The sequence below is a fragment of the Lonchura striata genome, chromosome 4, assembly GCF_046129695.1.
Source record: "Lonchura striata isolate bLonStr1 chromosome 4, bLonStr1.mat, whole genome shotgun sequence".
NCBI lineage: Eukaryota > Metazoa > Chordata > Aves > Passeriformes > Estrildidae > Lonchura > Lonchura striata.
Genome location: NC_134606.1, coordinates 7,564,546 through 7,592,458, shown reverse-complemented (window position 1 = coordinate 7,592,458; position 27,913 = coordinate 7,564,546). Strand labels below are relative to the sequence as shown.

At 39.6% G+C, this 27,913-nt stretch overlaps 1 protein-coding gene across 1 annotated transcript in view; it reads left to right on the top strand.

Annotated features, from left to right (window-relative positions):
* Positions 1 to 26,410, top strand: part of FAM53A (family with sequence similarity 53 member A) — a 69,910-nt gene extending 43,500 nt beyond the window's left edge. Inside the window, exon 5 of the mRNA XM_021535679.2 lies at positions 25,214 to 26,410. Within this exon, the coding sequence (XP_021391354.2) occupies positions 25,214 to 25,537 (324 nt within the window). The 3' untranslated portion in view covers positions 25,538 to 26,410. The remainder of the gene's footprint in view (positions 1 to 25,213) is intronic.
* Positions 26,411 to 27,913: the final 1,503 nt, after the last annotated feature.

Below are 27,913 nucleotides of genomic sequence, written 5' to 3'. Positions count from 1 at the left end.
ACAAGATGGTTATCTAGGTAGCTTAAATAAGGGGAGGGAAGAGGGTTGGGAATTGCTATTCATTTAGGTCTCCATTTCAGATGTATCTGAATTTGGCTAATCCAGATCTTGTATAATTTCCCCTTCATTATGATGAAGAAAGATCCTTTACTTATAGATGTAATTTCTAATTAATGAAGTCCTTAATTCATTAGAAAAAGCATTTTTAGGTTTAGCAGTGTTAGAGGGGGAACATATTTTTTCCAGTCTTGCTCCTTAAAATGGTCTTGCTGTCATGAACAGATTAAAGTTTTCTGTGCTGAAACATAACTGATAACTACATTCCAAACTGGAGTTGCATGGGTCATAAAGTTTGTCAAGAATTGGCCTTGTGGGTTTTTTCTAACCACAGCAGAGTATTTTCTTGACCTAGTTATTTTTCAAAGACAGATTACTGTTTTTCTTACCTTAAACATTGTTGCGTGAAGGAGTTATTCTGGTTTGACACAAAGTTTGGAGAACCTCGAGTCTCTGCCTCTGATACTGTTGGATTTGGATGCTATTCTGCCCAGCTGTGTTCTTAAAAAAAGTAAGATTCTTGAACTTGAAAAGCTCCTTCAGTAACAGGCCTTGAAAAAGGAAGCCTTTGTCTGCACATAAAGCTTTTTCCTCTAGGGTGAATCTTACATGGTACAAACCTAAAGTATGGAACTGTTCTACTGGGCGTCAATATTTTTTTTTCAGATGACATTTAAGCATCCTTAAAAATGCATGTTTATGTTTACTGAGAATTGGCAACCCAGCATGATGTCTGCTGGCTGATTTCACATAGTCTAAAACTTTTTTCCTCCTAAATGTTGCCAGCTTCGTTCCCTATTACCATATCTGTGTGTTCCTGTGTGTGCTTCTGTTTTATAAGGATGTTATGGACTATTACTTGCTGTTGTAAGCTCTTACTTTTGGAGAAAGGACAGCAGAACCGAATGTTGGAAGTGAGTGTGATTCTTTGTCTATTACTCTGTGAAAATAGGACATGTGCAGAATTAGTTTACACAGCTTGCCACTCCTCGGGTTCTCCTTCGTGTACATTGCTGTTCTGCAAGTCCCTTTGGCTTTGTTCTGAGTTATTCTTGCAGGTCTGCTGCTTTCTGTTTAGGGATTATGTTTTTCAAGTTCTTTGGTCTGGTGTCAAAATCCTATTTAGAGCCTTGTAGAGAAACATTGTCCAGAAAACCAGCTGTCCTTCATGGTGCTGAGCATCACTAAGTCCTGCTCCACTTCCATTGTGGCAGTAGGGAATATTCTATGACTTGTAACAGAAAGATCCAGTGGAAATGAGTGGTGCTGATCCTCTTGTGTGGTGGCATGACCCACAGTTAGTCCTGTATAAATACAGAGCTATTCTTAGGCTACTGCAGAAGCTGCCTTCTACAAAACATTCCCTGACTAGGTAGGCTTGGGATCCAGTGACCCTGATGTGTGCTGGATGTTGTAGCCATGGTGTATTTGGGAGCCAGGGCTGAGAGTATCCAGCACCTGTGAAGCCATGTAAGCTCACTCAAGCATCTCCCTGTCCCCTCTTTGCTCTCAGACACACAGGACATCCTTCTGCTAATGTGATCAACTCTTCTTATGGCTTGTACTTGTACTTTTTTAGTTAATCTGCTTCTGCAATCAATGGCTGTGGTTTTGAATCTTTAACGTTACCATATTAAATTGAAATCCACTTAGCATAGTTCTGGCTTTTTCTGTCTTAATACATATTCTGAAAAATATGAAGACCTCTGGGGAACTGTGAGACAAGTTGCATGTGTGGCAGCAGCAGCTAGAGGATGGTGGCAAAAGGGTGAAAACTGCCCAAAAGGTCTGTTCCCAAGCAGAATTTGAGGGATATCTTTCTTCTTTTTCATTGCCACTATTAGCAGTTTGGTAGTCTGGAAGTTAGTGCCTTAAAGCTATGGGTTAAATAAAGCATGCTAGTGTACTTGAGGAGGGGCAGCCAGAGTTTGAGGGGGAAGTAAGGAGTGTCCTCTGCAACCTTTTTAGTGTATGCTCTAGGTCTATGAATAGCTCTCAGTGCCTGTCTCTTCCAATTATTAATTCCCTGAGCAGTGCTATTTGTAAAGCTGATGTTCTTGAGATGGCCTTTGGTTTCAAATGTCTGTTTAGGCATAAATGCTATTTTTTTTCTTCAGGAATGAGTCTACTGATACATGCTGAATCTTCTACTTTAGGAGCTCCTCATACACCTGTGAAATAACTTCAGTTAAGATTCCTGTTCTCCTGACTAGTGATGAAACCAAGTGCCAGTTACACAAAGCAAAAATCAATATACTGCCATGTACACTGCAAGTAATAGTGGCAATATGAGGTGTTTCTCTGTCCTACAGTATAACTTGTGGGAGTAGCAGGAACTGTGACCTAAATAGAAAGGAGATTCAAACTAGTGCTACAACATATTGTCTGCAGAGTGTAACAAGTGACAGGTTTGGGACACTTTGAGTTTCTCCTCTGTTTATTTAAAAACAAAACAACACAACTTTTTTTGCTTTGATATCTTACAGAAGATGTTGCAAGTAGTACTGCTTGGCTGATTTAGCTGCTGTCATACTGGGGTGGTTTTTTTCTTCTGTTGTGATGAAGTCTTTCCCTTGCTGTGAAACAGACTTCATCATGTCTTCCATGGGGGATCAGTTGATCTATATTCATTCAGACTGAGGGTCAAGTCCAGTTTAGTAATGATAATATGGTTTGTAATGCATATTAGTGGCTTTACCTTTGGGTTACAGCAGAAGTAACTTCATTCTTGAAGTTCATGTTTGGAAACTGTAAACCAAAGGATTACAGAGAGGAAATGAAGGAGGGGCAGGATGTTGAAATGCATTTTTAGTGAACAGTTGTACTTGTAATAACCTCTAATCTGTAAGAACAAACCTCAGTGGAACTGTTACTGAGCTATGAGTGCTGCTGTTAACTCCCTCTGCTTTAAACCTCCTTCCCCTTCTACATGTCAATTCCAAAGCAGTCATATTTAAATTCTCTAATGTGACTACTTCTGAGTTTTTTTTCTTCTCCATCTGAAAAGGTTTTGTGTATACAGAGTAAAGCTACTTTGACCCTTCTCTGGCCAGCTTGTGATCATAATATTTTTCTGTGATTATTTAAATATGTCCTGAGATTTATGATAAATATGTTCTTGTGTAACATTCCCCACCCTGCTAGTTTCTCTTCCTTAACCTTCGCTTACATACTGTGAAAGCATCAATTTCCAAGAAGTACTAACTGTCAGAGGTATAGCCAAGCTGAAGTCTCTGTTGAAAGAGGATTACACAGGTTCCTGGGCTTCAATATCCTATAAAAATCAAGTGAATATCACAGAAGTTACTGTGGTTTGTTTCATTTTACCTTAGGATCAGCACAACTAACATGGATTTCAATTAGAGCTGGATTTTATTGTTGACTCCCAGCATGGTTGGTTTATGTTAGAAAACTGCCATGAAGAAGGTTGTGAGTGATTTCTTAAACTTATTCATGGCTGATCATACCATGTATCCTTATCAAGTGTGTTTGTGTCCTGGAGCTGGTTCTTCAGCTCTTCCTTCTGATCCCTCTGAGCTGATCCCTCTGCAGTGTGCCTGCTTAGAGAAAGTCACTGCTGATTGTCTCTTGCCATGCTAAGTATTAAACTTGGCTCTGCTGAAGCAGACTGTGAACCTTGCCTACCTCTGGCTGCTATTTTTTTGTTTGCTTTTATTCTCTCTCCTTTTATGGCTGTTATGTGTTGGTGACTACAGTCACTTGTTTTTCTTGTCCTGCTCTGACCCTTCCAACTGATTAATTCCTCGTGATGCAGTTTGATGATGTGACCATGTGCTTTTCTATAAATGTGCCCATGATATCATTTCAATCAAGTTCATGAATATTCTAGCCTTCCCTTATGTGGCTAATGTCACTCAGCTTTAATGCATGAAGTATGTTAATATAATGTACTCTTTGGGGCATATTTTTTTCCTTTTTTAAAGCAGTCTTCAGATGCATTGTCACAAAGATGCACTGCCACCTCCATCTTTTAGTTGTTTTGTGTGTTGATTAGATTTCTGCTCTGTATGAGGGTCTCAGTATTGCTGCACTGTGTCTTGCAGAACTCATAAGTGATGATTTAGCTGGTCATGGAGGACAACATTAGAGTTGGGAGCAGGTTTGTGTGCCACACTTGAGATAAACATACCAGTGCTCTTAAGTACATGAAACTGGAAGAGATGCAGTTCTTAAACTCCGATCATGTTGAAGAAGAAACAATTATTCTCTTCTGGACTTGTGTTTCTGTGTACTTTCCTGGAGTAAGCAAATGAGGTTCAATATTTCGTTTATTTTTTTTTGTAGGTGGTGCAAGTTTGTTGCTGTTAGGGCCTTTAGTACAGACTATAACTTGACTTTTTATTCCAAGTGCTGTGTCGTAATGTGGTTTTGAATAACTCACCCTTTCCTTTTGGGACAAGGTGTAACTTCCAAGAGAAGTTGTGTCATGCTGCTGTTCTGGGCTCCCTTGGACTGAAGTCTGGTCACTCATCAGCTCCCTTGCCTGTCTTACCTATAGAAAAGTCTTTTAACCAGCTTTGATTGTTGGTAAGGGAAAGGAGAATGTGATGTTCATTGCTCTGCTGAGTGGGATGTGTGATCTCCTCAGCTCTAAGGGCATGAAGATTTGCCAGGGCAGAGGTTTTTCTCTGGAACTATATTCTGGTTTAAGGTCAGTTTGGATGATAGAAAGTGGGCATGTGCAATAAAACCAAACTGGTAATTCAGATACAGTTCAGAGGCTTTTGAAAACTTTCTCAAGTCTCCACCCAGGAAACTTCCTGTGAGATCAGTGCACACAAGAAGAAGATAAGAAAGTACTAGGTTTAAACTGAATTAGTGGAGAAGACTCATGTTCTGTGGGGTTTTTGATGTTCAAAGAGATTTTTTAAATTCAGTGTGGTATATAAACATATTATGGAAAATAACTTGCTTCAAACTTGTAAGACTACTTGAGTGTAATGACTGCTGGGGATTTTTGGTGAAGGAAGAAAATTGGCTTCCAACAAATGCAGCTGCAATCCTGATGTGAAATGAGCTTTTGTTGAAAAAATTACAAGGGTGAGGACTTGTGTGTGTGTGTAGGGGAGAATTTCCATTTTGAAATGAGAATGGTTTAAGTTTGCAAAAAGCAAGAGAAGCATTGTCTGTTTTAGAAGAATTACCCAGGAATACACAGTGCCAAGAAGCCTCTAAAATCTGGGGACTTTTTTGTTATGATTGAAGGGAGAGAGCAACAGGAAGGTCACTCAGTGCTGGTGGGCAGTCCTCTCATGTGGGAATTTACCAGCATTCAAGTCAGGTGTATAAGGTTTTTACATTTATTTTGAAGCAAAAGATTAAAGAATTTTTGTTGAATGAAAAAAATTATTTATGGCAGAAGTTAGTACAGTTACTTTCAGGTGAGTCTAAAGAAAATTGGGATTAAAACGAAATTTCTTTAAAATATTTCTTCATATCCAAATGTTTGGAGTTGTTCAACTTTCTATGCAAGCAGAGATGAAAAAGTTATTTATTTTAACATGCTTTCCTTTAGGTCCCAGAGTCTTTGGTTTTCTTTGTTTTTAAATATTTCTCTAAATTGATTCACTTTTATTTATATAAATTATTAATTTATGTGTAGTGGAATGAGCTGGTTTTACATTTGCTCTTGAGATCAAGATTGAAAGTGTCAGTTTGGAGTGAAAAACACTGCTTGTATTTGGGCAATGCAGGGTGAAGTTAGGACTCGTGTTTTTTTCATATCAGGAGGTGTTGCAGTCTTTTTCTGTAGGTGATTTGCTGTTGTCATGGTTATAGTTTACATTGTTCCCAGTGTTGGAGATCTCACCACAGAGTTTGATGTTGCTTTGTCATGTGAACACATCTGCTGTGTTGAGTATCTGGCTTTCAGGAAAATACTTTGATCAGACATCACCTGTCTGGTTTAAAAATGCCATTAAATAGTTCAAGTAAATATTTGCATTAGCTAGGAAATAAGGTGGTACCTTGGAGATTAGGTCTGTTGTAATAATTAAATTATAGAGACCAAAATAAAGCTCCTGAACAGGAGTTCTTAACTCTGACATGCAGTAGAAGGTAAAAAGGGATTACATAAAATTTCTAGTGTAAGTCATCAACTGGATAAGTAGTAGATAGGTCCCTTTGTGTTAGGCTTAATTTTGCTATGTTAAGAGATGTATCTTGCTGACAGGAAGTTATTAAAAACTTGGAGTGGCTAAAATGCTCTGACTTCAACAATAAAATGGTAGAAATGTGAAGAGCTTGCCTTAGTCCAAACCTTTTGGAGCCTGAGCTGCAGCACCCTGTGTGGAGCAGAAGCCTGGGTAGTTTTCCATTAGTTGTTCTTGTTGCAATACTGGAGTGACACACTTCATCCACCCAACAGCCTTTTAAAGAATCTTGAACTTGCAGTAGTTAAAAAATAACTTGGTTCATTCAGTGCTCTGTGAAATGACTGTTCCATCGATCCGGATGTTTGCTCAACAGCATTTCCATTTTAACTGTCTTCCTATGCTTTTGAGAAAATAGTAAATGCATCCTCACTTCTTAAATGCAACTATTTCTGCTTGCTTCCAGTACTGCTGAGCAGCCAGCAGTGTGCTGATAACTGTTATTAATGTGGCAACCTTTTAAACTTCAACCAAGTGACTAAGTACTCAAGTACTCAAATTAGATATAGAAACTGATAAACTGATGTAAACGAAAAGAATTTCAACAACTGCTTTGTCAAGTGTAACTGAAACATTTTAGAGCTAATCTTGGCAGTACAATTTTTTTTTTTTTTTTTTGGTCCAAAAGAATGTCCCTTCTTGTAGGCATTATAAAGAAGGATGACTGGGAAAACAAAAATTCAGAGTACTTTGGAAACTGGGAAAGGAGAGGAGATCAAGTCATTGAACTTTTTTTTGCAGATGTTTGCACAAATTTGTCTTTCTTTCTCTGACCTAGGAGCATTGCTTCCAGCTGCATGAAATGCAGTGTACTCATCTGAACTGCATTTATGTTTAATTAAACTGCTTTATTAATGCAAGGGGTACAGGATGATTTGATAAGGGTTATCTTCACTCTGTCAAGCATGTTTCTCCTGCAGGAGGGGCTCACCCTCTGGTTTTAATTTGAAAACAGCACTAACGTTTTTTTCACATGAATTATTTTGCAGCATTTCCAAAGGAAGCCTGGACTTAAAAATTTTTCTTTTCCTAATCACACCACAGATTTGACAACTCGTACTTTGAGGGGACAAATTGTAGGAAGGCCCCATGTGTGAGCTGAGGGTTGCCTGTGTAGCAGTTACCAAGTGAGAAGGGTGTGAGGTGTGAAGGACAGTGACTGTTGTAGAATAGCTGAATGCAGACACTCTGCTCTTAGTGTACTGCCTATTCCCAGTTCATTCTTTCTAAATGCAAAACCTTAATTTCAGTTTTCCCCTAAAAAAGAAGGGGCCTATCTTGGTATTTTGGGGGTTGCAAAAGTGGGTACTCTTAGTCAGTAGACTTTTTTGAACATGAAGTATCGCCAGCACAGAAGTGTTTTCATTAAGTGTTTTGGTGTGATAAAAGCTGTATTTTGGAGGCCTGTTGAAAAATTTTAACATTTACTATTTGCAGTACCCTAGTTGCCAGGTATCATTGCACAGTGTGCCTTGATCAGAAATATCAAAGTGTTGAAATTCTACTTGCAGATTTTTATTTTTGGTATGTATTTCATTTTCAAAAGGACACGATGTTCTAGTGCAATAGGAGAACAACATCCTGTGTCTCAGTGGAAGGAGAAGTGGTAGATCTCACTCTTGGGTAGATCTTTAGGTCTGCATTAGAACCAAGGCTTGGCTCAATGAGTCCCTTCTGGGGTCTCTGGTGCTTCACTGGGGTCACTGCTGCCTGCTGCAGGTTGGGTCTCTCCTCCTTCCACCTTACCCAGGAAGGATGCATGTAGCAGGGGGCTGCAGTACCACATTTACTAACATTTCTGTCTCCCTGCTGTAGAAACTGCCTTCCCTCAGCCAAGCCTGACCAGAAGATAAAACCAGAAGATATGTAGCCTATGTGGTCCTTTTTCTCATGCAAGAGGTAGACTAATTTGTCACAATTCAAGAATTCTGTATATGATTGCTTGGGCCTCTAAAGGTTTTACAAATGCAGAGTTTAAAAGAGCCTTTAAGACCAGAGGTTGAGCAATTTAAGCTCTGCAAAGATATTGTCCTTCTGGCAAAGGGTTTTGCATATTCCCAGTGTTCTTCAGGTGTGGCTTTTGATACTGTATGACACTTTTTTCCTTTGTCTTGTTATATTTTAACTATCTCAGTTTTCAGTTCTGTTTTACATTGATCAGCATGTGCTTTTCTTATATTCTAGACTAATTCACGTGACCAGTAAAGAGCAGGAGAACTTTGTGGTCTTGGCAGTATTGGAACAAGAATAATGTGGTGTAAATTGCTTAGCAGGACTGAAAGTTTTGTGAACTTCAGCTAATGCTGGGTAACTCCATCTCAGCCAGTGTGTTGAAAATTGTCGATTTTAAAAGATGAACGTTACAAAGCTTGAATTAGTAGGTTGAAATAAGTGATATGAAGTAGTGTTATGATGTACAAATAGTATGAAAGATCTTAAAACACATATGACAGGTGCTTGTGGCTTAACTGTCATGTCCTATTTTATAAAGCTTCAAAGTTACTTGTAACTGCTGTAGTGTGTGCTGAGAGTGGCAGAAATCAGATGTGTTTGAAGCACAGTCAACACAGAGCCTCACTGAAATTCTTCATTAGTGCACAAAGCCAAAATTGATCCAGAGGCTGAAACTCTTGATGTGGTCCAAACCCCTCAAATATAAACTTAGCCTGTTTTTTTTTTTTTTGTTTTGTTTTTTCCCACTTCTCTCCTTTCAGCATTTAGTTAAATTTACTTTTCCATAATAGCTTGCCTAGCGGGTTTGTCTCCCCCCCACCTGCCCCGACAATCTTATTCTTCATACTTGTTTTAAGGATACTTTACTGAATAAAAATATGGACTTGAAGGTTTCAGGGATTTCAGAGTGTACTGTCCTGAACTGCAATGCACAGGCCATGCTGTTAAACATTTAATGTTATTTTGGTTGTGTAACTCTTGTTACTTGAGCCTGTGTTACTATAGAACCAATTTTTTTTTTTAGTTGAATTTCCAAGGCTTGTTAAAATTGCATGTCCCAGAGCAATAAACTTGCTTTTTTTTCAGTTTTGAAAAGCTCACATAGTTGGCAGAGTAAGGTGTGTTTTCAGGGCATGCAAGTGTGCAGTTGGGTTGGTAAATGGCCCTTAAGCTTGTTAAATAGAAGTACTCTGTCAGGTGAGTAGGAGTGTAATAATGGAATTTATTATGAACAGAAATACTTAACTTTGCAGTGGAGTGTGTTTCACTTCCAGACTCACCTCAGACTTACAACTAAAGTATATATATGCTCCATGTTGAAAAATACTATTCTCTGGTATTCATATTGTAGAAAATCTGAGTTTTCTGCTCTCCTGGGGAGAGACACCTCGTGGAGATTCAAATAACCATAAGAAATGAGAATTTTATCTCCTTTCTGTTACTGAGCCTAAGGTCCTTTAACAGCAGAAAGCATGGACTCTGAGTAGTTAGGTGGTAATTAATAATCTTGAATGGCTTCAGTATACTGGAAAGAACTTAATCTTTTGAGGCACCAATAAGCTCTTAGACATCCAAATTGTCTGGCTGTTCTCATATCCTTTGGACAGAACCCTGGTTTAAATTCAGCTTATTTTACCTCTGTTCTGTGTTGGTTGAGCTCTGCAGGAGGTGTCCTCTCCCTGCAGGAGTGGGCAGCATAAAGAAATCAGTTTTAAGAGAAATGGCTCCTCAAGTCTCTGGGGTGCCTGCATGTTTTTGTTGCATCTTGTACTGATACAGTCTGATTCAAAAGCAATTAGATTAGACTTTAGGGTGTGGTTAATCTGGTAAATACATTATTCTGTTTGGTGGGGGAAGGAGGAGTAATTTGTAATGCATACTTGCAATACCTGAAGTATGTATCCACTTCTTAAATCTTAACTAAAGAGCTGAATTCCCACCTTTAGCTTGAGTGAAGTATAACACAACTCGTTCAGATGGCCTGCAGCCATTGGTAGTGGACACAAGCCAGTGTGTGCTTGTGTAAATACAGCCATTGTAGGAAATGCTGAACTGCTGGATATTGTCAGGGAATTTTGTGTACCTGTCACGATAAAATGTTTCCACTAGGAGGAACCACTCCAAGGGTGATACCACTCCAAATCAGGAGGAGTTCACTCTGAATAAGTTAATGTTGGTGACCTTGCAAGCTAGTGTTGGTGTGTTTATGCTGACTAGTGTCTGGAGACAAAGATTTGTGGCTGCTTACAGAGCACATACACAATTCATTTATGTATTAGAAAGCCTTTCTGTACTTTTTTCACTGTGCTCTGCCATTGGAGGCCTTGGCATGGAAACATGTTGCTCAGTAATGTTCATCATGAGGACTGAAGTAATACTGTTCAAAATGCTAAGTAGTGGTAACAAGCCTACTGAGGTTTAAAAAATACATGTATTGTGTGACTTTTTTTAAAAAAGTCACATTTTGTTCAAGCTACCTCAGTGCTTTTGGAGCATTATTTTAAAAATTGGAAATTCAAGACTGATAAGATCAGACTTTGCTTATAGATTATGAACTATTTAAGTAGGGTGAAACGCAAATCTCCTAATGGTTCCTGTTTTTTGCCAATATATAATTTGATATAGTTAAAACCAGCTGTAGATCAATTTCACATGGGCTTGATGTGCAAGAATTTTGACAGAGTGTTTCAGTGGTGGAGTTGTGGATCCCTGTTGCTCAGATCCCTTAGTCACTGGGGTGGAAAGGAGAGATCCCTGAATGGACTAGGATATAAATGGAGTTTGTACAGATTCTTCTGGCTTGCCACAGTTCCTTTCACTGGCACACAGCCACCCCTCACATGGGTATGGACTTGAGAGTTAATCATGAAGCCCTTTCTTTGTGATCACTGATTTTTAAAGACAGATAAGTGTTGTCTTTCCAGAGCCATCTGGTGTGTAAGGGAAGCGTGGATGGGCAGATCCTGGTGAGCCTGATGCTGGATCTTTTTGCCATCATCTTCTCCAGCTGCTTTCTGAGACTGTGATTCATCTGTCCCTATAGTACTGTCTGAATGCAGAATCATACTAAATATGATTATGTGCTAGCTAATAAGGTGTCAGCTTTGTAAAAGGAATCAGGTAGGCTACACCTTCCAAATCTTCACAAAAGTGTCTGTTTATATGCAAGCAAGCATCCTTGCCCCCATGAAAGTGGGATGCTTTGATATAAGGCTTGCAGCAAGCTGGATTTTTGAAGATTTCCAGATCCTCTGATTATATTCCTGGTTAAATCACCAGTATTAGTTTGCTCTCATGTTGTAATATATTTGCAGGTTATGCAACAGCCTTAGGGAATTGAACTACAAGTTGTAATCTTAGTTTTTACTCTTAAACATACTTGGCAATAAATCTTAAGTTTATTGCAGCAGTTACTGTATGTGCTGGCTTTTGTCCATGTGCTTTGTGTGGCCACTCAAAGTACTGCAGACTGATCCTGTCCCTGGAATAGCTTTTATTGAGCTCTCTCAGCTGAGGCAGACTGTCCTTGGAGAGGTGTCCTCTCCAAGCAGCACTGCTTTGGAAGTTTTATTCCCCTGGAGAGGGACAGACCACTTGTCACATGAGTGGGGAGCTTTGGCAGATGGGACACAGTGGTTGCTGCTGGGGCTTGTGGAGATGCTTCTCAGCAGGAGCAGACTTCCCCATCCTGGCTCTGATCCTGGGAATGGCCTGGCCATGTATTGTGCTGCCAAGGAGCCTTTCCATGTACCTGGCAGTTTGTTGTACTTGCTGTTAGAAGTGCTGTGTCCTGTTTCCTCCAGTGGGGGAAGAAAAAAAAATGCAGTGAAGTGGAAGAAAACATCCCAGGGGCTGCTGGATGGGCAGCACTGTTGTATTTCCTTCACACTGAAATTATTGTTGCATAATGCCAGTGCCAAGTGAATGTTCTATTAATAATACTGATTGCTTGAAGTTTCAAAGCCCTCAAGACTTTGTTGGAACCCGTTACAGTGGCTGTATTTTTCTGTTGTGCATTTGTAGAATTTAATTTTGACCTGTGTACCACATGCTGGGAGGTTTTTTTGGTTTTCTGCTGCACACAGTCTGCTCCCTAGGAATGCTTGACCTGTGCTGGAAGGCCTAGGAAACGAGCCTGCAACCCTTATTGCTGCTGCCCTTCGTAACAAGTAAGAACTCTATGAGCTCATATTTTACATTAGTTTTCTGGTCTACAGTAAAATTTCTTATTCTGACACAATTAACAGTGAAGTTTTTGAATATTTGTGCTGCTGTTTGGGTGAAAACAAAACTTCTTGTGAGTCAGGAGGGTAATATTTGTATTATCAAGTGCATTTCTGAGAACTTAATCTGTATGAAGTACCCAAAGCCTTGCTTCTCTGAGAGTTCAAGCAACCAGCAATCCCTTCATTCTGTCCCTTGTCATGTTGCAGAGGCCACCAGTGTTGTCACATTCTAAAGGCAGAATATCAATCTAAACTCAAAGAGGTAATTTGAGGTTTGGGGGAGCTTTTGAGTGGGTAACAGATGCAGCTTGAAACTCATCTCTGAAACAAGGTGCTTGCAGCAGGTGCTTATGATTTCTCTCCCCCTCTAACAGCAGCCTGGCCTGGCAGAATGTACTTATGACCAAAAAAAAGTCTGTGTTTAATGAGGGTGAAACTTGGCAACTGTGTCCCAGAAAAGCACTGCCAGGAGTTGTGAACCACTTTTCAGATGGCTTAATGCAGTTAATGATCAGTTGTTTCTTTCTAGATAGTAACCTCCTTTGTGTGAAGCACATTGCCCCTTACATTAAAAAATGCTCAGTTCTGTAAAGACAACATATATAGTGTTACACCAGCCCAAGACTGTCCTTAGTCAGCAGATTTGATTTCCAGAACATGATTAGGAGGATTGCTGCACAATAAATATTGAGTGATACTAACTTGTGTTTCAGTTTAGATTCTGTGGATTCTTTTAAATGGGCAAGGAAGAGGGAATTGGATGAAAGTATTCTCTTGCCCAAGCAAGGGAACAAGCTAGAAAAACAGATGGTGCTAAAAATAGTTTATTACCAAAGTCTAAATATGGCTCTGTGATTCCCCCCCCCCCCCCCCCCCTTATAAATAATGCAGCAATAAATCCTGCTAGGTATCAATAAGTATTGAATTAACTCCAAACTGCTGAGTGTTACAGAACCTTTTGGCAGCTTTCCAAGCTTGGTGTTGCACTTCATTCACAGGATCAACATTTAATTCCTTAACAGGGGAAACCTGAAGAATTCATCCTCTTTGAATGGAAACATAGACACAGGGAGCTTGAATGAGTGGCTCCAGGCACAGGCATCCCATTGCAGTGGAAGGGGAGCTGTGCTTGATGAGTTTCTGCTAGGTCGCAGCCAGGATGAATCTCCTCCTTTCTTTTCTGCAACGCATGAACAATCAAAGGCTCCTTTTTTATCTATTGTTGCCATGGAGGGCATCCATTTAAAGTTCAAATTCCAGCAGGCTTGGGAAGAAGGAAAGGAGATAGGAGTAGGCTGGGCTGGGAGATGATAGGCAAGCATCAAAAGTGAGCTGAAGACAAGCCAGCACTTTGTCCTGTGGCAGGCCAGGCCAGGCTGGGGGTACTTGGTTTTGAATGGATGCCTGGAAGTTTTTGGGAGCAGTGAATGAAACGCTGCTGAGGCAGCAGGCACAGAGAGCATCTGGCGTTTTGCTTTCTTTGCCTCGGCACAGCGGCTCACAATGTGAAATTAGGCCCGAAATGGCATTTAATGAAGTGAGCCCTTGTGCTGGAGGTTCCCTGTGCTCTGACAGTGAGGGAGTATAAGCCCTGAGGAGAGCGAAGAAAAGGAAATCTCATTAAGGATGGAGGTTTTCCCCCCCTCTTTTGTGAATGGATTCTGTAACAAATGCCTTGCAGATCCCCAGAGCTGCTCATGGCTGTGCTGCTCTGCCACACCTGCATCAGCTCTGCGTGGATGGTTATGGTGCTTTCCTGTAAGCAACGTGCTGAGAAGAAGAGGCAGCTCAGTATCTGCTGCAGAGTTGCTTTTCCTTTCTTGCAAGTTCCTGTATGTACAATAAGTATTTGTTGCTGAAAGAGCTAATGAGTACCAGACCAGCTGCATTTGACATTATGAGAAAAGAAAGGGGCCATCTATTGACTCCCATGCCAGGTTTCAGCCAGCTGTGGATATTTCTTTTTTAATTATTACTTATCCTGTCAGAAAATTGGATTATGCTAAAATGATTGGTGATGTTGTTTGGAAAACAATACAATACTGAGTTGAGAGCTATGGTTCAGTGTTAAATATAGAAATATAGAGTACTTATAGTTAATGTGCCTAAGCTGCACCAGAGGGTTTAAAGAGAGGTGAGAGCACTTTTCTCAGGTTTTATTATCTGGGTTTTGGCAGGTGGCAGAAGATTAAGATAATTTTTCCTGTGCTCTAAATTGCAAGAGATGATGGCTAGCAGAAGTGTTGAGTAGTGTTTAATCAATGATATGGGAACTTTTCCAGATTTTTTTGCAAAAAATAAAATCCCAGTGTAATTTCTAAAATTTATTAGAAAAAGAAGTTGTACATATTTGAATTTAACTCAGGGCAGTTCAGGGAGAGGATTTTCTTTAAATATTTCGTATTTTTGTAATGGCATGTTAATCAAATTAATAGATTAGTACACTTTTGTGCTACTTGAACACAAAGACTTTGTTCTTCCATACTCTGTTGTGAAACTTCCCTTGCTTTTTGACAGTCACTTTCTGACTTGATGCATCATCATCTAAAAGAGACCTTAAACCAAGTTGCTTCATCTGAGGCTTTTTTTCTACAGAGAAGTTTATTAAAATCACTTGGAAAAGCCTTAAACTTAACTGTCATTTGGTATTTTGTTAGACTTGCATTGCATTGATAAATTCCTGCTGCATGTATGCACTGGTGCATAGTTGTGATAAAAGCAGAGCAGGTATCTTGAACCTCTGAAAATGAACTGATTAGAATTTTTCTACATCAGTTAATGTCAACTTTTCCATTAGGATGGGAAATATTGACTTGTTCCATGTTTTCTCAAGTACATAAAAATTGAAGAGAAGTTTGTTCTGTAAAGCTGCTGTTAGATGCAACTTCTAATAGAATATAGTTAATAAGGAGATGTTTTCTCCATAAGTGATCTGGGAGGTGATGGTTTAGTGTTAAGGTAAGCTGCAGATAATCAAATAGCTCATCTGTTTCTATATTTGAAAGTACTCACTTATTTTTATTCTAATGACATGTGCTTTGCAATAAATTTGAGTATTGGCAGAAAAGGAATTTTAAATAAATGAGACTTCTGATGAGTTCCCTGATTTCAGTTTTTATTGTATTAGTAACCATGTGACTAAAATTCAAAAGGCCTTTATGGTATGCTAGGAAATTTGCAAGCTGGGTTAGCATAAACAGATCCTCATCTTTAAAACAAAGCACATGTTGTAATTTAATGTACAGGTTTTTTTGAATGTTGCAGCTTTTTCATGCAAACTCTGGGTTTACTACACAATAGAGGAAAACTGAGGGATATGCACTGAGAGGTTGTGCTCAGTTTTAGTGTTACCTCAATGTCTTGGGAATATGAGAGTTAGCTCTGCCTTACACAAGTTGTGTATACTTTGCTTCTCCTCTGACTTGGAATTATGTGTTTTAAAACATGTATTCCACTAAGGATAAAGGACCACATATATGGTTTCCTGAATGAAAAAAAAAAAAAAAAAAAAAACAAACAACATACTGAGCATCAACTGCTGACATGTTGTCAGCTTTGGCATTTGAACCAATAAACAAACTTGTCTGAATTTTATTTATCAAACAGAAGTTTTAGTACAAGTTGACTAAGTATTAAAAATATGTAGCAGTCTTGTCACTTAATGTCAGCATCACTTCCTGAACCACATTATTTTTAAAATGTTCAAATAGTCCAAAATCAGATACTGAGCTAGGAAAATGCAGTCACTGCACCATTCAACTTCAATCTCTGGTACTAATTCTTAAACAAATTAATTGTGTTCAGTTTAACTTGTCCCTGGAAATAATTAGTGGTAAAGGTCCACCTACAGTTTGCATTAATGCTCCTGGAAGAATTTACTGTTAAATTGTGGGTTTTGCATTGAGCTGAGCAAAAGATTCATAGCAGCATTTGTGCTTTGTCTGTGTGTCTGTGCCTGTGTGTCCCTCTGTGCACTTGCATAGCAAGATCTTAGGGCTTTCTTTTAGACAAGTATTTCTGGAGTGAAAAATTTGTTTGAAGAAGGGGGAACTGTTCCCAAGCTGATGGGGTAGTTTTCCCTTTTTCCCCCATCCCCCTCCCCTGGCAGAAGTGAACTTTATGGCCCAATTATAGAATCCCTTAAAATGCTAGTTATGATGGAGTTCCAGCATAACGCAATAATATAGGTGAGTCTGACATCTGTCAGTAACTAATGAGGGCAGCATTGGAATCAGGATTTGGGGTTTACTTCTCTAATTTCTCCTAAGTTTGACCCATCACATCAACTTAATATTGGACCTGAGGATAAAAAAAAATGAGACGAGAACATGCAGGAATTTTAAGAGATGTTGGTACATGGATGTATGCTGCAGCAGTCAGTGCATATGTGATTCAGTTGTTAAAGTAATTGTTTGCAGCTCATGGCAAAGTCATGAAGGAATAAGACCTTGGCTAAACTTCTCAGGAATAGAACTTCTCTATAAAAATAGATGACATGTAAATGGCAGGAAATGAAGCCAATATGCTCATGTTTTGAAGCCACAAAGGTCAAATCCTGTCCTGTGTTACTCCAGTGCATAATCAGTCAACTTATACCTTGTTATTTGAGAGCAGAGTTTGGCATGGCAAAGCAAACTTTTAAATGCCACTTTTTATTTGGAGTTTTGTGGAAGCACAGGTAGAGCTTTTTCTCTTTGTGTCTAAATGTACCTAGTTAGAAACTGAGAAACTTACTAAAACTCCTGGGATTGGAGGTGACTTTTTTGTTTATGTTGTTTCAGAGCTGATTGTAGTCTGGTAATTCTTCTGTCAGAGGAATAATACATCAGAAGGCTTTGACTACCCAGGGTGGTCTTTGTTTTTGGATCCTGAATGCTGAACACTGAGAGATGGTGCTGCAAGCAATCATAGTCTTGTTAAGCAGTTTCCTTGTGCTGCTCCTTTTGTGCCTGTGTTTCTGTTTGGGGGTGTGTGTGTAGCTCATGTTAATGATGTGTGTGTGCTTTCTTATTTTTCAGTCTAAAATGTGGAAAAATAGATGTATCTTTCATCTGAATTAGATTTGATTTAACTAAGTCTTCATAAAATTATTTTGTCATATTACTATGGAAGATGGTAATACACAGTTTGGGTTGTTTCTTGCTTTTGTAGTTTGTTTTCTTTCTGAAAGAAAGGTAATAGTTCTTGAATAGGATAAGAGGGAACAACTCTGGCAAAGCATGAATCACTTCTGCTGGGAGAGAGCATGTGCTTACATTGTTTCCCTCTGTGTCCTTCTCCTGCAAAACCAGATGTGTTTATCATCCCTGCATGCACACAAGTGGTGCAGCTGTTTGTTCATCGCACCATTGCTCATTAGTGCTGTTGGCTGATTGGATTTGCCAGACCAAAGCCTCTGGAGCTTATGCAGCTCAAGTAGAGACCCAGTTCCATGTTGTCCAGCTCTTCACTCTGTCCATAAGGTAAATAAATTCACTATCCATAATAGAGATGTGAGTACTAAAATAATCTGGAGACAGGAGTGCAAAGACAGTGGTTTACCTTAAAGCAGAAGAATTTCTGTGGTACAGCAGAGACCCCTGACTGCAGCTGTTGCTGAAGCAAGACCAGAGCAAGAACCCATCATCCAGGCTATTTCCCTGCTCTTTCAGAGCCCTTTGGAATAACTTTTTTTTCTGTGGTGCTTCTTTGTCTTTGAAGAAAGCTGTTTTAATGCATGGGTGCATTTCAGATGAGCACTGCTGCTGCATCTAGGAATTGTCCTATTTGGCTTCAACCTCCTTCTCCCTGGCCCAAGCCTTGTACTGTATTATGCAGCTGAACAAAGCAATGCCACTGTGTTCCCCTTTGGCACTGTATTGATTATTAGTCACTTCAGAAGAGTTAAATCCTCTGTGTGAGCCCCTCTGTTGTAGCTAATGGCATAATTCATAGCATCTGTAGGTGCCTGCTGGACTGGTCCTAAGAATAGCCGAAACTTTCTCTTAATTACATTCAGGTGAAATAAGTAAATCTGATGTTTGTAGAGTGCATTTCCACAGTCTTACAATAAAAGCTTGCATGATTTATACTTACTCAGACAGGGAAGGTAAAAGAGTGCAGTTCACAAATCCACTGAATTAGAAAATCTAAGAGGCTAATATCTTGATTAAAATCCCATACTGTAAACTTTTGAAAATGTGGTTTAATGTTGGTTTGAGCTTTATAAAAGGGAAAATTTCTATATTTGTTCACCCTCTCCATGTTAGCACTAGTGTTGAATCATATTCTTGACTGTATTACATTAAGTACTGCATTAACTTGCTTAGCTTCCAATTTGTCTTTAAAAACAAACAAAAGTTAACCCCAAGATGAATAGTCCTGAACTTGTAGAAGCTGCTAAACCCCAGCACTGAGTTTCCTGCACTAAATTGCCCCATCTGACCAAAATATAATTTTTAAAGGAATAAGTACAAAATTACCGTAGTGGTTTGGCTGCTTAAATTCAGTTTAAACACTTGTAGGCTGACAGACTTTTTCTTTAATCTGCTTAAATTCCTTGGTTTCTTATGTTACTTAATATTGGGACTTCCCTGAGTGCTGGTACTTGGTAAGCCACGAGAGGAGGGAGCTGATAGCTCTGAGGGGGGCTGGGGATGCTCTCAGTGGTTCAGATCATCTTTCCAAACCACTAAAAGGAAAAGATGCTTTGTTTGAGAGGATATTTAAGTGTGAAATTTACTATTGTATGTGCAGTGCTCATGATGGATGATTTCTGAGTTTGGGGCAAGGGGGGTGTAGGTATTTGGACTGAACTCAATCCATGCTATTTGTAATCCCTGATGTATTTGGGATCTGCCATGCCTCCAACTTGTCTGTTTGGGTTGTGGTGTGATAGCAGTGATGTTAACTGGGTCCTACAAGTTTCCTAGCTAGGTGAGAAGGCTGCTTTGCAGCTCTGAAGGCTGCAGTGCCTGAGTTCTGGGATCCCCTCACCAGTGCTGGGGGCCTTGTGTGGGTGCAGTGATGTTCAGTCAGGGAACTGGACCCCCATTTTCCCTCCTGTCCCCCAGGCTTTGTGCATTTTATTTTTCTTTCACTTGGAGACTTTAACTATTCCAGTGGTTTCTCTCAGTTACTTGACACAATGAGCAGCCTTGTATTCTGGCATATCTGAGCATAATTAGATAAATTCTGCATTCTGCATTTCACCTGAGTATTTCTTTGTCATACTATTTTTGCAACTAATAGCACTACATAGAAAGCCAAATTAAATCACAGGTTCTTGTAGCTTATAAACAAAACTTATAGGGATACTGTGGCACAATTTAGAATATGAGCATAAATATCTAGGCCGATAAATAGATCAACTTTCATGGTAGACTACACCAGAAAACTGCACACTTAAATCTAGAACAGTCTGGCTAGTGGGAGATGAAAGCCTGTTACATCATGATGCTGTTTAGCATCTGATGTGAAATGAGTTGATGGCAGTTTCCTTCCCTCCCTGGGCACCTACATCTTAAAAAATTGAAATAATCTTTGAAGATACAGCAGAGACAAAGCACTGAACAATTGTCATTTCAAGTCATAGCCATATTGCTGTGTATTGCTGTCAGCTTGCATTGATTTTTAACTGGGTCTTTGGCATTGCAAATAGTTTTACCTTATTTGACTACAAGAATTGCAGCAGTAATTCTTTCTCTGCTAGAAGAAATGGTTATTATAGTTCAGTGTCTAATTACATGGCAGAATGTTAGAGGCTGTTTGCTATCATTCATATCTAGTATTCCAGTTCTTTTCTGATTACTAGCTATAGATGATGCTATAAACATTGCCTTTCTAATATATAAAAGTACATGTCAAATTTCCAGAAAGCTGATGGATAACTGCAGAGCTAAAAAAAAAAAAAGAGAACAGCATCTTTGATTCCCAAATCAGTTTGAACAGAGATGATTTTCCCATGAAGGTGTCAGGAATTTTCTTGGGATTGATGGTTTCTACATAATACCTAAATAGAAATGTTTTTGTTCACTACTTGTTTTTTAACCAGATGCAAGAAAAATAATTATGGGTCTTTTGATTTACTTCGAATGCATAACTTAAAAATCTGCAGTGGTTTTGGACTTGAACTGTTTTCCTAGACACTTGAATTATAAAATCTGATGTATTTCTATACCTTTTAATTTCTTGTTTGAAAAGGGAGAGATTCTTTCCTACTTAACTTGGGTGTTTAACTTCTAGTGCATTAGTAAGCCTCAAGCACATAACATCATGGAGACTACTATGTTGTTTTCCTCCTGTCAGCACCACTTTGTACCAGTGAAGCAGCATTTCTACTCAGCTGCAAGTTTCTTGATAGCAAAGGTTATCTGCAAACACTGGAGTGTTCACAAAATGCTCAGTGCAATTCAAGACAGAAAAGTCAGTCAGATGTCAAGAGATTTACTCTACAGAAAGATTATTGGTTTGTTACATAAACACAACATTTTTTCTTACTATTTTTCACTTCATGCATAGTAGAAGATGCAGGATTAAGATAGTGATGGGATATTTTTTAATCTGTACAACAAGTTGGCATTTCTAATAGTTTACAGTAGATATGTTTACTGTACATTAGTTTACTGTACATATCCAATTTGAATGTCACAGGTGAAGGTATTAATGTAATTAGGTGCATGGAATGAAAATTCAGATTACAGGAGGGAGGGACACTCTTCACATCTGTGTGGCTGGATGTGATGTCAGCCAGGTGATGGTTTGTTCTGTGTGATTGAGACCTGCTCAGCACCAGGCTTTTGTGTCAGTTCTTACAGAGTCCTTCCTCAAGCCTCCCCCTTAGCTTCACTGAATGGAATCTCTCCAAATAACAAATTTCTATCATGGTTGGGTTTTGTTGTTGCTGAGACTCAGCTGTGACCTCTCTGAGGACAGGTTGGTGTGAGACACAAAGGCATTGTGTTGTTTGTGGTGCTCCTGATATGAAGTTTAACTATGAGTTACCATCAGTAAAGGCATTTTTGAGCCAGTCTCACTAATCTACAGGAGATATAATTCAAGGAAGTGAAGTAAGGACCTATGAAGCTCTGAAAGGGAGAAGTGCAGCCCATCTAACTTGCCCCATCTCCATCAACTGGCTAGATACAGGGAAGGAACAAAAAAGCCACAAGTTGCTCCATGCTTGGGTTCTGCTACTTCAGTGTTTTGCTCTTGGGTTAGATGCTGATACTCCAGGAAATTCCAGAATGTCCTCATCATGAGGACCACTGCAGCATCCATATATTTCATATTACTGGTAGAGAGACCTTAACAGTCAAGAAATCCTGTGTGCCAGTCTTAAAGCAGCATCTCCTTTGCCACTGCAGGCAAAAGTCTCAGGATGGGACAGGAAGCAAGCCAAATAACCAGTCTGATTAGTCTGATGAACTCCCTCTCTGCCTAAGCCTGTGCCTTCAGGGAGCAGCCCCATCCCCTGGTGATAACTGGTGCTGAGGGGGCAATAGGATGGGCTGAGGTTTCAGGCTTCCTCTGCTCCTCAGTGAGTGCCAGCTGCTGCAGCTGCACCTCTTGAGAGCAGCTGGATCCTCACCCCACTCAGAGCCGAGGGGTGGACTTGGAGGAGGATGATGGGGGCTTGGGGGAGAAGCATGAGAACTGCTGCTCCCATTATACACTAGGTTTTCATGCACATAAATGTCTTATTTTTTCCCTTGACTACTGTAGCAAATGCTCTAGTTTTGTTAGTAAAACAAAAACAACCTTTTTATTGCTTCTTATATTTGGAAAGTGATGTATTATGGGTTTCTGAAGTGAAGGTTTAATAAAGAGTACAGACATTAGCTTCCTTTCAAGCTGCTCTGGGCCTTTCTCGTTTGCTTTGTATGGCAAGGGTCTAGAGAGATTTCTTTTATTTCCTTCTCCACCATTGTTTTTGGTACAAAGTTGGGGTTTTTTCCTTAATATTCAGACATTTTATCGCCTCACTTCTTTTAAAACTCTGAGGGTTCTTTTTCCCCCTTTTTTTTCCATCACACAAAAGAATACTTCTAGCTGATTGAGTTCTATCCATTGCCAACTGTGGACTCTTTTGTCTTGCTAGTCCAGCATCCTTTATAAAATGAGGACCATTGAGCAAGTACTCGCAGGCTCCCCACTGAGCACAATTGTTCTTGAAAGGTGTGGTACTGTACCAGTGTAACATGGAAAGCTGCAGTTCAGAGGGCCTGAATGCATTGCAATTTCTACCTTTTGCTTTGTGAAAGGAGCTGGATTGTGCTGCGAGATAATAAATCCACCTATTTTTAGTTTGGTGAGGTTGTGACAAGTGGGTGAACAAAGAACCAGTTGAATGCACTTGCTGTTGTGTTGAAACGGGCTAAAAGTTCCCATTCAAGTGGTTTCAGCACAGTACAGCTAACAGGCAATTTTCCATTTATGTACACAAACCTTCTAGAAGGACAGCTGTGTGGTTGGATTAATTTCTAGCAGTAAATTGAATAAAAGATATTTTGAAGGGGGACTCAGGAATTCCTTTTTAAAGCACTGAAAGCAGAACTTTCAAAGCTTCTCTTTATTTGGTTCCTTTCCCTCCTAGTTCCTACTATAAGTTTAAAGAACTGAAAATATTGTCCCCTATATGGAGATTGAGCACATCTTGTGTTTTTCAAAGCAGTGAGGTAGATTTAGGATTAAAATATACTTTAGTATTTTTTACTTTAAAAACATACTGGTTTGCTTTTAAGTAAATATGAGAGAAATTTGTACATGTTAGTCATAGAAAGATACTGGAATGTTCTCAAATGCTTCTTCTTGAATAAAATGCAAGTGAGCTATACAGAAGCATTTTGAAAACAGGAATTTATATTATACTGAAGCTGTTTTCACAGGGGTGTAAAATTTGAAAATAGTAATATTTTTGATTATACAAGGTTATTTATCTTGGTGTTAGTCACATGCCAAACTGGATATGGGCTTTAACCACAGCTAACAAAGACTTTGAATTCCTGCTGACAGAACTATGACCAGCAGTATTTCTTTTTTCCTCAGAGAGTTCATCTTTGGAGTTACATAAATCAGCTCCTAGATGAGGTCTTGTTTGTCTGTTCAAACAAACTAGATTATCCCTTATAGATCTTTCTGGCCAGAAAAGTATGACTTGTTAATTAATCATCTAATATGTGTTGTGAGATATGGAAGCTGTTTGAGCAGGGGAAGAGCACAACAAAGCCCTGATCACTAGAGAAATGTGTTGCATTGTTGTGTTAAGTGTGGTGCAGGCTCAGGGAATGCTGCTGCAGTGCCAGTGATGGGGCCACATCCCATCCCAGTGCTGCTGGTCACCCTCAGCCTGCCTGTGCTGTGTCTGAGCTCCAAACCTTGAGTGCTCTCCTTTTTTTCCTTTACCTGAACTTCCCCCCCAGTGAACTTTCTGTGTAGACTTGATGTAGGTACGTCCAAGGAGCTCTGTGACCTTGCAGCACGGCAGTGGGATTGTCTGCAAGGGGTTCCACATGTAACATCAGCCTAAGGGATCAGGCTAATCCTCTCACCCTGGTGAGGTGATCTTCATTTAACCAGCTGTAAATAAACAAGGCTAATTCAAATTTCTTCTGAATTTGTGAAGTTTTGTTTAAAAAATACCCAAAGATACTGATAAGCCTCCTTATGTGGGTGCTGGTGGAGTAGGAACCATTACAGTGTTGTCTGGAAGAGCATCTGGAATACAGCATACTAGGAATGTTGCAATGTTCCCATTTCAAATAAACAAATATGAAATACTTAAGAAATGACAAATTGGGGGAGGAAGCTGGAAATGGGTGTGAAAGTTGGTCCTTTTCCCTGTGGATCTCCTTGTAATACAGTGATTCCTGTCTGTGAGACTGGAGTCACTTAACCAGTGAGAGACTGAAAATGAGTGTGACATTGTTCTGTCTTGCACCACCTCTCAGAGGAGCCATGGCTGTTTCACCTTCCTCTCACTTGGTGCTTGCATTAGGCACAATTTGGAAGTTTCTCACTTGTTAAAATTTAGGTGCTGCTCTTGGTATATTTGGTTTCTTCTTAAATGATCTCCCTAGATTCTAGCCAAGGATCCCTTACATCTCCATGAGCAGCTTAGGCATTTTTCCTTTATCTCTGATACAGAATTAGCACATTTGCTAAGTGTTTATTTTCTTTAGCGATTGTACAAATAAAGATGAGTCCCCTCCTAGTTTTAATATCCTTTGAATTTAAACAGAATTTCTCCTGAGCTCTTGTTCAGACAGTACCCAGCTGAAAGACAAACTAAGCTGACTCCTGGAGCAAGATGTTCTCAGTAGAGGCTTGGGTTTCTTCTGTTTGAGATTACCCAAATGTGCCAGTTGTCCTGGCAGTCTCACCGAGGTGACGCCTGAGGGCTCATTGTCTGCAGGGGAAATTAATTGTTGACCAGGCTGCAGTGCAGCTGTCTGACCTAAATGCTGGTGTCACCAAATGCTCTGCTCTGGATTTGCCAGAAACCCAATACAGCAAACTGGGTGGGTGTCTCTCTTTCCTCATGTAGTTGACCAAGGGTGGGTTTTTGGCTCTTCCTGCATAAAAAAGGGGACTGTTTTTCTCACAGATGGGAATCTAGGCAAAATATCCGTGCAAAGCCTGACTGTGTAGTAAGTAAATACCATTCTTCCTCTTTCTTCGTGCCTCTCATTTCGAGGATTACTTTAAACACGTGGCACTCTTGAGTACATACACTCAAACCATTAAAGAATTTCAAGAATTTATTCTGTTCCTCCTGTCCAGTCATGTTTAATATAGTCATGATTTCTTTTTTTTTTTTTATTGCAGACTTTAAAAAATTCCAAAAGTCTTTGCTCCCTTGACTATGAAGATGATGATGATGACACACAAATGAAGACAATTGTGTCATCCCCATGTGACTCAAACGATCTTATGAACATCATCACCCCCGGCTCCAGCCCGATGAAAGAGCAGCTGGACGAAGGGAGGCACCACGGGTCGTGCCAAGGTAGCTTCAAAACAAGGGATTATAAGAAAGCAGACGCCGTGTGTGAAAGCGACGAGGACACGAGTGATTGTGAGAGCACTGAAGAAGGAATCTTCCCTCTAGACTGTGGGGACTTGGACCTAGAGCAGATCGAGAACAACTGAGACTCCAAGTTGTGTGCTAGAATCAGAATTGTTCTAAATTAAAGTGATAGAGGATTACCTTTGCCATGCATAATCCATGTCCCTGAATCTCTGTATTGCCTCTCTTTGGGCCTGTGTTAGAGGAAATGTTTCAGGTGGGGGAAAAACGTGAACCATTGTTACCTGTTTAGTCTATTGGTCAATATGTGGATGATGACAACAACAACAAAAAGTAGAAGGTTAAATGTTATTTTGAACATTAAGGAATAATTTTGATTAAAAATTTCCTAACAGATATTTTGCATTTTTATGGCTTTTACAGTTCTGGAGAAAAAGCATCTCTATTTTGAAATGAATTTTCAGAAGGGCATTCTATAAAATGAAATCTGTCTACAGTGATTCTGGTGCGGGTCTATGTTGCTTTTGTTAAAGAGCTTAATGTGAAAAGTGAATTGCATAATGAAATTGGTAATAAACCTTCAGATAGAACTCTTAAATATCTGGTTGACAACTGGTCCAAAATATTTAACTGCCATCTTTGACAGTGTCTGGTTAAAAAACAACTTCATAACATGTACAAATGTTCTTTTCATACATTCAGGACTTTTTTGATCAAAATATGGTAGTGACCTTAAAGGTTAACATTTTTCATTATTTTACTACTTGAATTGTTTTCTAGCCTGAAGCAATGCTAATTTAGGTGGGCTAAAACTGCAAGTAGCTGCCCACCTACTTGGTCATTATGTTTTCTGTGTTTCAAAAGAATGTACAACAAGAGCACTTGAACTTTTAGACAGGGACTTTGTAATGATCAATTCCCCAGGAGGTGATCCCTTCAGCAATACTAGAAGGAAAATAGTCCTTGAATTAAATAAAATGACATTTTGCTTTGCACTTGTGTCTGTTCATGGATTTTACTGATGAAAATTATGGTAGATTCTGTAATGGGGTACTTATGCGTGGAATTTGGTGGATGAGAAGGGCAGATTTCTGGACTTCTGAAACAAAAGTGACATCAGGTTTGTCTGGAGATCTGCAAAATAACTCGTGCTGGATCCCAGAAGTGTCTCAATGATTACATACACTGAAATAATCTCAAGTGTCATGCTGCACTCATTGCAGACTATTGCAACACACTTATTTTTTTAGTTCAGCTACAATAAGGAACTTCCTCAACAAGGGGGAAAATAATCTCAAAATGGTTAAATGGGGTAAGAAAAGGAAACCAAGATAATGGTATTTGAGTCCATCATGTTAGTGTGCTTAAATGAGCCAACTCCTACTGGAAAAAACCAAAATACAGCAACTGCTCAGCTAATGGAATATGATTAAAATATGAAAAAAAAAATCTTGAGGGATGTGCCAAAGGCTGTGGCAAGGTGTGATACAGGATCCAGCCTTGTGGTTAGGGTCAGCCTTTCATCATAATGGGATTGGCCCTTAATTACTGAACAAGTGCACATAACTCTGAATTGAAACAAAATTTTAAAATTCAGTGAGATCCTCTAAACTCTTTTCTTTTACAGCTCCCACTGCAAGTGGCAGTGGTCTGTGCTATTGATACTGGCATGTGTGCGTGGTAAGGTGCAAGGACACTGCAGAGACTTGCCAGGTTCCTGGTGTGTTCCTGCATATTGTGTGGGAGCAGTGAAGCTGCTCTCTGTTGATGAAAATCATTCTCCTTTTTCTAGATGAATAAATAAAGGAGTTGCTGTTGGAGCAAAGACTTGATTTCTTTCAGAAGCTCCTGTTGGGAATGTTTCACCCTACAGGTCTTGCTGTGGGGCAGCACGGAGCAGACAGGTGCTGGCACATACAGACATTTGGAATAATCCTGTGTGATGGAGGCTCGCTGGTGCTTCCTCCCGAAACAGCAGGTCAGGTACAGCCAGTTCCCCTCACTGAGGATGGGAAAAGTGCTGCAGTGTGGTGATGAGACACTGATGAGGGTAATGGAACAGCCCAGCTCACTCCTGGACTGCAGTTGCTGGCTGCAGAGCTGCTTTTCCTCTCTGAGTGCTCTTAATTGAGCAATAGAAGTAAGTAAAAGTGAATCAGCTTTAATGCAGGATTGTAGCAAAGGCCAATCGTACAACTGGGATCACTTAAAAGCTAATTTACCTATTTGAAAGCTCTAGTTAAAAGTGTAATGGCATGGAATGAGCAAGCTAATGTGGCAATCCATTTAGCTTTTCCTCCCCCAAGGAAGACAAGCTTCTGGAAGAAGTAAAAGAAGAAAATGCCTTGGAGGACACAGACAGAAGGAGGTTAAGATGTGCACTGTCAATGAAAAAATAACAAGAGCTGAAGCTATCAATAAGATGGTGATAAAGCAAAGGCAAGGGTAGGCAGCCACATAATATTTGTTCTAGCTTTGCAATACAGCCTGCCTGTGGT